The sequence below is a fragment of the Saccopteryx bilineata genome, chromosome X (genome assembly GCF_036850765.1).
Source record: "Saccopteryx bilineata isolate mSacBil1 chromosome X, mSacBil1_pri_phased_curated, whole genome shotgun sequence".
In the NCBI taxonomy this organism is placed as follows: domain Eukaryota; kingdom Metazoa; phylum Chordata; class Mammalia; order Chiroptera; family Emballonuridae; genus Saccopteryx; species Saccopteryx bilineata.
In genome coordinates this window covers 109,578,474-109,588,221 of record NC_089502.1, presented here as the reverse complement: position 1 = coordinate 109,588,221, position 9,748 = coordinate 109,578,474, and the positions used below count along the sequence as shown (strand labels likewise).

The 9,748-nt window shown below is 56.2% G+C and overlaps 1 protein-coding gene across 3 annotated transcripts; it reads right to left on the bottom strand.

Annotated features, from left to right (window-relative positions):
- Window positions 1-1,394: 1,394 nt before the first annotated feature.
- Window positions 1,395-6,460, bottom strand: PNCK (pregnancy up-regulated nonubiquitous CaM kinase). 3 transcript variants are annotated; one of them, XM_066248962.1, is made up of 12 exons: window positions 6,287-6,460; window positions 4,347-4,416; window positions 4,013-4,144; window positions 3,700-3,774; window positions 3,477-3,615; window positions 3,205-3,328; window positions 2,947-3,022; window positions 2,739-2,851; window positions 2,567-2,645; window positions 2,378-2,465; window positions 2,021-2,209; window positions 1,395-1,739 (listed from the first exon to the last, which is right to left on the bottom strand). In XM_066248962.1, exons 2-11 carry the CDS (start codon window positions 4,412-4,414, stop codon window positions 2,072-2,074), a joined length of 1,032 nt encoding a protein of 343 aa, XP_066105059.1. In that variant the 5' UTR covers window positions 4,415-4,416; window positions 6,287-6,460; the 3' UTR covers window positions 1,395-1,739; window positions 2,021-2,071. The 3 variants fall into 3 exon arrangements, with proteins under 3 accessions (XP_066105059.1, XP_066105057.1, XP_066105058.1); XM_066248960.1 differs by lacking the exon at window positions 6,287-6,460 and adding an exon at window positions 5,246-5,299; XM_066248961.1 differs by lacking the exon at window positions 6,287-6,460 and adding an exon at window positions 4,975-5,011.
- Window positions 6,461-9,748: the final 3,288 nt, after the last annotated feature.

The window sequence follows — 9,748 nt, the reverse complement described above, 5'->3', positions numbered from 1 at the left end:
AACCTGTTGATACCTGGTCATGGCGCTAGCTCCCCAAGGTGCCCTGGACTGTGTGAGCCCAAAGCCTAGAGGGAAAGGGGGTCCAGAATTGGCCATGGGGACAGAGGAGAAAGCTGCCCATCCCCTTCCAGGCTCCTCCCAAGCTCAGGGACCTGTAGAGCAGGTAGGTGGCGGGAAGATGCTGGGAGGAGAAGGCCACAGAGGGGCTGTGGGCCTGGAAGCCGAGGCAGGCATGCCCAACCTGGGCTCTGTCCAGCCGAGCTAACCAGGAGTGTGCTGTGCACCAGCTGCTCTCCTCCGTGTAAGCCAAGCCCCCTGTTTCCAACCCCAAACCCTGATCCATTCCCCACCCTCGAGACCCAGGCCAGCCCTCCTTTGGGTCTCACTGTTCCCTGCCAGGTCCCAAAGGTCAGTAATAAGGTGCTTCTGCATCACACTCCGCGATGGGGCCTGGCAGAGCGCAGCAGATGCAGAGATCACAGTGGGGAGGAAGAGTGGCCGGCTTGCCCAAAGCTCTGAGGGTATTCCCTCAGCTCTGGCTGGGGCCAAGGAGCAGCCGCGAGGTGTTTTCTCCCTGATGGACCCAGGAGAAAGGCCTAGTGGGGCCCGGAGAGGCTTGGGCCTCTCCAGAATTGGGGTGCAAGGGGCAGGGTTCATGCACACCATAGGACCGGCCACAACTCTTCACACCAGAGCCATAACCAACCCACACTAGCTTCCCCCAGGCCTCGAACCCATGAGTTCCGAAGCTACAGCACAGCAGCGCAGTTAAGGCCCCAGTGGCGCCCTCTCCTGGCCAAGGGGCTCCCCCTTCACTCTCAGACACTTGCCTTCGCAGCAGGACCCTGTGTATTGGAAAGGCCTTGTCGTCTGGCCACAGCCAGTAGTGGCCGTGGGGAGTGGGGAGAGGCTGGAGGAGGCAGATTGGGACTCCAGTCGCCCTCCAGGCTATAGGCCTCCACTCGTTTGTAAGCCCTTCCAGGCCGGGCCCTGAACAGCAGGGACACTGCAGCCCACCCCTGGGGTCCTGGAGACTTGGGCCCCCACTGGCCCTCCCACCCTTCCCCTCCGCTGGCAAACCAGCAGGGAGCCAGAGCCACACAAAGGCCCACCTCTAGGGTGGCAGAGCTGGCTGCTCGGCTGTCTCTTGCTGGCACTTTGGGGGTAGGGCAGGAACAAAAAGTTCTTGGACAACCGGGAGTTTGTCTGCTGTGATTTAAAGGAGCAGCAGTTTGGGCAGCAGTGGGTCAGATCGGGTGGTGTGGTCCCATGGGCAGTGACCCTGCCTCCTTGGTTTCTTCCCCATAGGTAACACCCGCCCCCTCCACATTCATTCTCCATCCCTGTCCCTTCCCCTCCCCAGTCACCACGGGCCCATTGCTCTGTCTGTCTTTATTGATTCAGGGGAAACTGGAGAGAAGCTGGGGACCAAGACACAAGCAGGACCATCCACAGTCAGTGAAGCGCAGAACAGCGTGCAAGAAAGACAGTCCCTGGAGTCTCTTCAGCCTCCAGGCTTATGGCGGCAACAGGGGAGGGGAACCCCTACGGACATGCCCCACCAAGCCCTAGACCAGGACAGAGCCTGGGGTGCCCCACGCCTCCCCCCAGTGCCATGTGCCACACCCATACATCTCAGACTCTCCGGCAGAGACCAGCTCCAGGGTGTGGGGACGGGGGAGAGGGCTGAAAGGGTCCATGGGAAGAGAGTCAGGGGTCAGCGCGCTCAGCCTCAGCATCTGCCAGGAGTGGAGGGGAGAGAGAGGCGCACAAGGAAGGGGAACAAGTCAGGAGTAATCCCCGGCCTGCCCCGAGCCCATGCCCTCAGTCAAGGCTCTCAGCAGCAGTGCCTGCTGGGTCTTGACACTTGGATCCTCCCAGTCCCAGCAGTCACCAGCCCTTGCTGATCCCTCTCTCATCCACTCCTCCTGGAACCCTAGGTCCTCCCTTCCATCTGTGCTCTCTGGGGTCTACCCGCTTAGCTCCTGTTCACGTGGTGCTCCACACCCTCTAAACTCACCAAAGAGCCACCTCCCAGAGGGCGCAAGGCCCACTCCCACGCCCTTGGGCATCACCAGCCGGGGGCCTGGCCAGCCCCGAGACCCGGGTGGCTGTGGCGGACCATCCTCCGCTGTGACACCTCCTCGCCTTCTGGGCTCTGCCCCAACTTTCGGATGTGACGCAGGAAAGAGGTGGCATTGAATGCTCTCTGCAGGGAGAGAGGGGCATCACGCCATGCTCCTGCCCGGACTCCAGACTTCAAGGACCACAGAGGCCATAAAAGCACAGACCATCCCCCTGGGGCTGAGGGATGGAGCGGGCAGGGAAGGGAACAGCCTCAAACCAAAAAGGTCCATGGTCCCTGCCCCATACTGACCTTCCAGTGGGTCCGAGCAAAATTTTTCTGGATCTGCTCACTGACTGAGCCCAGGATGTCCCTGTCAAAGGCGGCATCCCCAGAGATCCTAAGGGGAGACCGAGTCAGTGGCGGTGGCAGGGTGGGAGGTCTCTGAGGGTATGGTCTCTCCCTCTGGTCCTGGGACAACTTGGCAGGGGTTCCACTCACCAAAGATGCTGTAAGGCCTGCTGGCAGGTGAACCTCTTCTGAGGGTCTCGTTCCAGAAGGTGCCGGATGAAGTCTTTGGCTGGAGCAGAGAGGCCAGGTCAGCCCAACCCATCTTCACTCCCTTTATCACTCCCCCTCCCCTCCCTGAGCTTGGGGCCAGCCTCAAGTTCACCTGATTCTGAGATGTCATCCCAAAAGGGAGAATCAAACTCGTAGCTGGCCCTCAGGATCTGGCTGAAGAGTTCAGGGTCGCTCTCGTCGTAGAAGGGGGGGTACCCACACAGCCTGGCACCCACAGATGAATCACCCAGCTGTCCAAACCTCCCCAACCCAGCAGGGGGCAGGCAGGCAGAAGAAGAGCCTTCCCAGTGGTCACTCACAGGATGTAGGAGATGACGCCCAAGGCCCACACATCTACAGCCTTCCCGTAGGGCTTCTGCTCCAAGAGCTCCGGGGCTGCGGGCCAGAGACACACACACACGCTCGCACGTGCCCATGTCAGCCTTCGGTGCTGCCTGACTCAGCCTAGTTGCCCCCAGGAATGGCCCTACCTGCCCTGTCTTTGGGACCACAACGCCCACAGGGTTCCACAGGCCTCCCTGGCGCCCAATGAGCCTCAGGGCACACCCTCCACTTACCCACATATCCTGGGGTCCCACAAGCGGTTCCTAGCATATTGCCAGCCTGGATTTTGGAGAGGCCGAAGTCAGAAACCATGATCTTGGAGTCCTCAAATGGCGTGGCATAGAGAAGGTTTTCAGGCTATGACATGGGTGACCAGAAGCGCCAAGTCAGCCCTGGCATGGTCCCTGGGGCTGGGACAAGGGGCTTGGTCCCCCTCAAGTCCCCAAACCCTTGGTGCACAGGGAAGCTGGGTAAGGCCTGGGCAGGTGGGCAAGACAGAAGGCACCTTGAGGTCACGGTGCACGATGCCCAAGCTGTGCAGGTAAGAGACAGCGCCAAGAACCTGGCCCACCAGGTGGCTGGCATCCTTCTCTGTGTAGGACCCACGCTCCATGATGCGGTCGAACAGCTCACCCCCTGTCACCCTGTGAGGAGCAGGTGCTCAGCTGACCCAGGCGCCCCGGCCCCCACTTACCACCCAGTCCCCAGTGTTCCCCTGCCCTCCTCACAGCTCCATGGCCAGGTAGAGGTGGGAGGGGCTCTCGTGGACGTCCTCCAGGGCCACGATGTTGGGGTGGCTGACCCTGCAACAGCAAGAAAAAACCCTTGTAGGCACTGCAGCCCCCTCTGGGCCTCAGGACCTCGGAGAGCTTCCTTCCACCTCTACCCCTTTCCTTACCACAGGCTACTTGTGCCCAATCCAGGAAGGCAGAGCTCCATGCCAGGCCTTCCTGGGGACACAGAGGAGGCCCGGAGCCCCACCCCAGGACACTGTCCCACAGGCTTTAAGCGATACCAGCCTGGCCCGGGCAAGGCACGCACCTGCGGAGCACCGCAATCTCATTCTCCACCAAGGCCTCCTTGCCTCGAAGGGCCTTCTTGGAGATGCACTTGAGGGCAACAAGGTGTGAGGAGCCCCGCTCCTGGGCCAACACCACCTCAGAGAAGGCACCCCTGCCATAGAGACATGGGAGGCAGAGGGGAGGGGGAGAAGTGAAAAGGAGGGAAGGAGGGGAAAGGGAGAGAGAGCAGAGGTGGGGAGAGGGAAGGGCTCCCCTAACGGAAGCAGATGGGGTGGCCCTCTCCATCCCATGCTGCCCCCACACACACACTCACTGACACACACTCACTGATGCCCTCAGTGACACACACTCACGAGCCTAGCTTCTCCCGGATCTCATAGACGCTGCTGATATCCTCCGTCTGTTTCTTGAGCAGCAGCATGTCTGGGGGGGGCAGTGGAGAGGTGGAGGGAGGTGCCCTGAATGAGGGGCAGCCCTACTCCCCACCCCAGGTCCAGCAGTGCTTCAGCCACCCTCCGCGACAGCTGAGGTCCCATACACCCTCCCCCAGCCGGGGTACATCTTGCCCCTCCTCCACCGCCCAGATCAGCCCTCCCAGCAAGGCTACTTTAATATACTGCCCACAAAAATTAGGGGATATTTCAAAATAAATATGAAGCTATAAAATATCCCCTAATTTTTGTGAGCAATATACAGTCCATCCACCACCACCTCACATACACCGCCGTAATCCAGAACCCCCCACAGCGATGGCGATCAGCGCCCAGGCACCCGCTTTCTGCCGACACACAACCTAGCCGACCGCAATCACCAGCCTTCCAGAAGGCTCCATGCACCCCACCCCCACCCCGGCCCCTCCGAGTCCAAACCCACCCACACCGCCCAAAGGACCCTCCCTCGCCCCCTGGCCTAGGCTTGCCACTCCTTGCCCGGCATTCACGAGCACACGCCACCCAAGCCACCAACCCGCCCGAGATGCACCTGCGACCCAAGCGCACAGCCGCCTGCCACAGCCACCGCCACTCACGCGGCCGCCCAGAGGCACCCGGCCCTCGGAGCCCCGGGACAAGAGAAACTCCGCAGCCAGGGCCTCCCGCGCCGGGAGATGCGTGGGCAGCGCGCGTGAGGGCCAGGGGCGCGCAGAGCACGACAGGTGTGCACCAAGGTTCTTAGGGGGCTACAGTGGCCGCGGGCTGGGACCCTGCACGCCCCAGGTCGCGCGCGCTGGCGTCCGGGAGCACTCAGTACGGACCTGGCTCGGAAGCTGCAGCGTCGTCTCTGGCAGTGGCAGCCGCGCCGAGCCCCCAGCCCGCGTCCCGCCAGCCCCACCCCCTCTGCGCGCGCTCTCGCCTCAATGCTGGTGGCCGAGCACGCGGTGGCTGAGCGTGGCCGCGGCGCTGCAGGGCGCCTTGTAAGGCAATCTGCCGGCACCGGCTGCCACCTCCCTCCTTGGTCATTCATGCGGGTTCCCACTGGCTTCAGTGCCCTACAGGCCTGGCTGGACTGGCCCCAGGGCCTTTGCACCACTGATGTCCTCCATCCCAAAGTCTCTTCAACCACATCTTGACATGGCTGTGGGTGTTTGATTCTCTGTTCCACTCAGGCCATTTGGTCTAAAACAGCCTCTTTCTCTAGCTCAACCTTGCCACTGCCACTTCTGCCTCCGGCCTGACCCCCATCAGCACTCATTTGAACGACAGCCACTGCCTCCTAACCGGGCTCCCTCTGCCCTCTGAACTCAGCCTTAGCTTCTCCTACCCCAGGCTTTTCCCCACCCAGCGGCCAGAGCATTCCTTTTGTTGAGATCATGTCACCCCTGGGCTACAGACTCTCCCATGGCTTTCCATGTCACTCCAAGTCAAAGCACGAGTCCTCACAGTGGCCTAAGGACTCTATGAGTGGCGGTCCCCTTTCCCATCACTGCTCAGACCACTCTCCACCCACTTTCCCCCCTGCTCAAGCAGCTCCAGCCAACTCCAACCACACTGGCTTCCTAACTGGCCTTCAAACACACCACGCATGGGGTGTGTACCATACATGGCCCTCGAACGCACGAACATGCACCTGCTACAGGGCCTTTGCACTCACTGCCTCTGCCTGGAATGCTGTTCACTCAGATATCTACTTGGTTGGTTTCCACACTCCATCAGGTCTCAGCTCAAATGTTACCTCTTCAAACAGCCTTCTCCTGTCCCCTCCCCGGCCCTGTCTTCAGAATATTCATCACTGAAAAATCACCTTCTGTGTCTTTTCCTCACCAGAACACCCACTCCCAAGAAGTTTCTCTGCTGACCTGGCCCAAGGGAAGTGCTCAGGAAGTAAGTGCCGGGTGACCAAATCCAATCCTTCAACAATCAGTGAATTCTCCCCACTCAGTCCCACCAGTTCTGGTGCCAGCCCAGGGCTTGCAGGTCTCACCAGGGAGGCGGGGATGAGTGTCTTGGCTTTGACAGGAGTACATCCACCAGGCTAGAGCTGCAGGGGCTCCATGGAGTCACAGGGCCCAAGAGTGACCTGCTGAACCCGTCTTCACAGGAGTCTGTAGGCCCCTGGCACGACACAAAGTCTTTAAGAGGGTCCATGATGCAGGAAGAGGTTTTTTTGTTATTGTGTTTTCAGAGACAGAGAGAGAGTCAGAGAAGGGATAGATAGGGACAGACAGGCAGGATCGGAGAGAGATGAGAAGCATCAATCATCAGTTTTTCGTTGCGACACCTTAGTTGTTCATTGATTGCTTTCTCATATGTGCCTTGACCATGGGCCTTCAGCAGACCAAGTAACCCCTTTGCTCAAGCCAGCGACCTTGAGTCCAAGCTGGTGAGCTTTTGCTCAAACCAGATGAGCCTGCGCTCAAGCTGGTGACCTCAGGGTCTCGAACCTGGATCCTCCTCATCCCAGTCCGACGCTCTATCCACTACGCTGCCACCTGGACAGGCCGCAAGAAGAGGTTTTTTAAAATCATCTTTCTAGCCTGACCAGGTAGTGGTGCAGTGGATAGAGCATTGGTGTGGGACGCTGAGGGCCCAGCTTCAAAACCCTGAGGTTGTCAGCTTGAGCACAGGCTCATCTGGCTTGAGCGTGGGATCATAGACATGACCCCATGGTCATTGGCTTGAAGCCCAAGGTCACTAGCTTGAAGCCCAAGGTCACTGGCTTGAGCAAGAGGTCACTTGCTCTGCTGTAGCCCTCCAGTCAAGGCACATATGAGAAAGCAGTCAATGAACAACTAAGGAGCCATAACGAAGAATTGATGCTTCTCATCTCTCTCCTTTCCTGTCTGTCTCTATCTGCTCTCTCTCTCTGTCTCTCTCTGTCTCTGTCATACACAAAAATAAAAAATACTAGTTGATACAGACTGGAGCCCATCTTACTTGTTTGTTTGATGATTATGCCAGAAGAAACATGACCAGAGCTCCATTATCATGGATTATAACAACAAATGTATCTTATATACAGTTGTGTTTTGGAGAAGTACAATGGGAGAATAACAAAAGACTGCCACAGGCCCTGGCTGGTTGGCTCAGCGGTGGAGCGTCGGCCTGGCGTGCGGGGGACCCGGGTTTGATTCCCGGCCGGAGCACATGGGAGAAGTGCCCATTTGCTTCTTCACCCCCCCTCCTTCCTCTCTGTCTCTCTCTTCCCCTCCCGCGGCCGAGGCTCCATTGGAGCAAAGATGGCCCGGGCACTGGGGATGGCTCCTTGGCCTCTGCCCCAGGCGCTAGAGTGGCTCTGGTCATGGCGGAGCGACACCCCGGAGGGGCAGAGCATCGCCCCCTGGTGGGCAGAGTGTCGCCCCTGGTGGGCGTGCCGGGTGGATCCCGGTTGGGCGCATGCGGGAGTCTGTCTGACTGTCTCTCCCCGTTTCCAGCTTCGGAAAAATACAAAAAAATAAAATAAATAAAATAATTAAAAAAAAAGACTGCCACAAGGAGAAAGAGAGCACATGGAGACCTCTCTGAGGGGCGGCAGATGAAAAGGAGAGGCAGGACTCTAAAGGCCCACTTCCAAAGTGAGCCTGGGAAAGAAGAGCCGGTGTGCAGCGTTGGAGATGGACAGGTATCAGTTCACCAGGTGATTCTGAAGCCATTGGCCTCATGTAAAAAGTGGTATCACAATTTTTGTTTTAAATCAGTATTTACAATACACCAGAAGTTATACCCTTCACAGCTATTTAAATATCTGTTGAAATATTGTAGATGTGAACTTCAAAGTGTGTGTGTGTGTGTGTGTGTGTGTGTGTGTGTGTGTTGGGTGGTGGTGGTGGATAAAAGGCTTTTGTAAATCCTTTCAGGATACTCCTTCCAGAAAAATAAACTCAAAGTGGCTCATAGACCTAAATGTAAAATGTCAAACTTCTAGAAGAAAACACAGGGGAAAATCTGTCTTATCTTGGCTTGGTGATGAGTTTTTAAATACAATATGAAAAGCATAGTCCATGAAAGAATGACAAATTGGACTGTATCAAAAACTTAAATGTTTATTCTGCAAACAACACTGTTCAGAAAAAGAGAACACAGGCCATAGGCTGGGGGGGGGATCTTTGCAAAATTCACATCTGATAAAGGACTGATGTTCAAATATATACATGGAACTCCTAAAACCCAACAACAAGAAAACAAACAACTCAATTAAAAATGGGCAAAAGAGCCCTGGCTGGTTGTCCCAGCGGTAGAGCATCGGTCCAGCATGTGGAAGTCCCAGGTTCAGTCCCAGGAAGTCCCATTCCTGGTCAGGGCACACAGGAAAAGCAACCATCTGCTTTTCCACCCCTCTCCCTCCCCTTCTCTCTCTCTCTTTCTCTCTCTCTCTCCTTCCTCTCCCACAGCCATGGCTTGAATGGTTCGAGCAAGTTGGCCCTGGCACTGAGGAGGCTCCATGGCCTCACCTCAGGTGCTAAAATAGCTTGGTTGCCTGAGCAATTAAGCAGTGGCCCCAGATGGGCAGAGCATCACCCCATGTGGGGGAAAGGAAGGAAGGAAGGAAGGAAGGAAGGAAGGAAGGAAGGAAGGAAGGAAGGAAGGAAGGGGGAAGGAGGAAGGGAGGGAGGGAGGGAGGGAGGGAGGGAGGGAGGGAGGGAGGGAGGGAGGGAGGGAAATGGGCAAAAGATCTGCATAGACATGTCACCAAAGAAGAATTACGAAGGGAAAATAAGCATATGAAAATATGCTGCATATCATACATCATTAGAAAAATGCAAAATAAAACAGGATGCCACTACATACCTATGAGAATGGCCTAAATCCTAACATTGACAACACCAAATACTGACAAGGATGTGGAACCACATGTGAGCACTGCACTCTAGTTGACAACATCGTTCTCCATGGCGGTAAGAGTTAACAATTCCTATCTTTTTTTCATTTTTAGAGAGAGAGAGAGTGAGAGAACCTTTATGCATTGCTGGTGGGAAGGCGAAATGATGGAAATACAGCCACTTTGGAAGACAGTTTGGTGATTGTTTACAAAATCAACCATACGATCCAGCAATTGTGTTCCTTATTATTCACCCAAAGGAGTTGAAAACTTATGTCCACACAAAAACCTGCATCCAAATGTTTGCTGCACCCTTATTCATAACCAGCAAAATGTGGAAGCAACCAAGATGTCTATCCTTCCATAGGTGAATGGATAAATAAACTGTGGTACATCCAGACAACAGAATACTATTCAATTATAAAGAGGAAAGAGCAATGAAGCCATGAAAACAAACAAATGAAATTTAATATATATTGTTAAGTGAAAGAAGCCTGTCTGA

Coding starts and splice junctions, on each gene's coding strand:
- PNCK (XM_066248962.1), bottom strand. CDS start 4,414: ATGCTGCTGCTCAAGAAACAGACGGAGGATATCAGCAGCGTCTATGAG. Junction 3,616..3,699: donor CTCTACCTGGCCATGGAGCT/GTGAGGAGGGCA, acceptor TGCTCCTCACAG/GGTGACAGGGGGTGAGCTGT. Junction 3,329..3,476: donor TCGTGCACCGTGACCTCAAG/GTGCCTTCTGTC, acceptor CCCATGTCATAG/CCTGAAAACCTTCTCTATGC.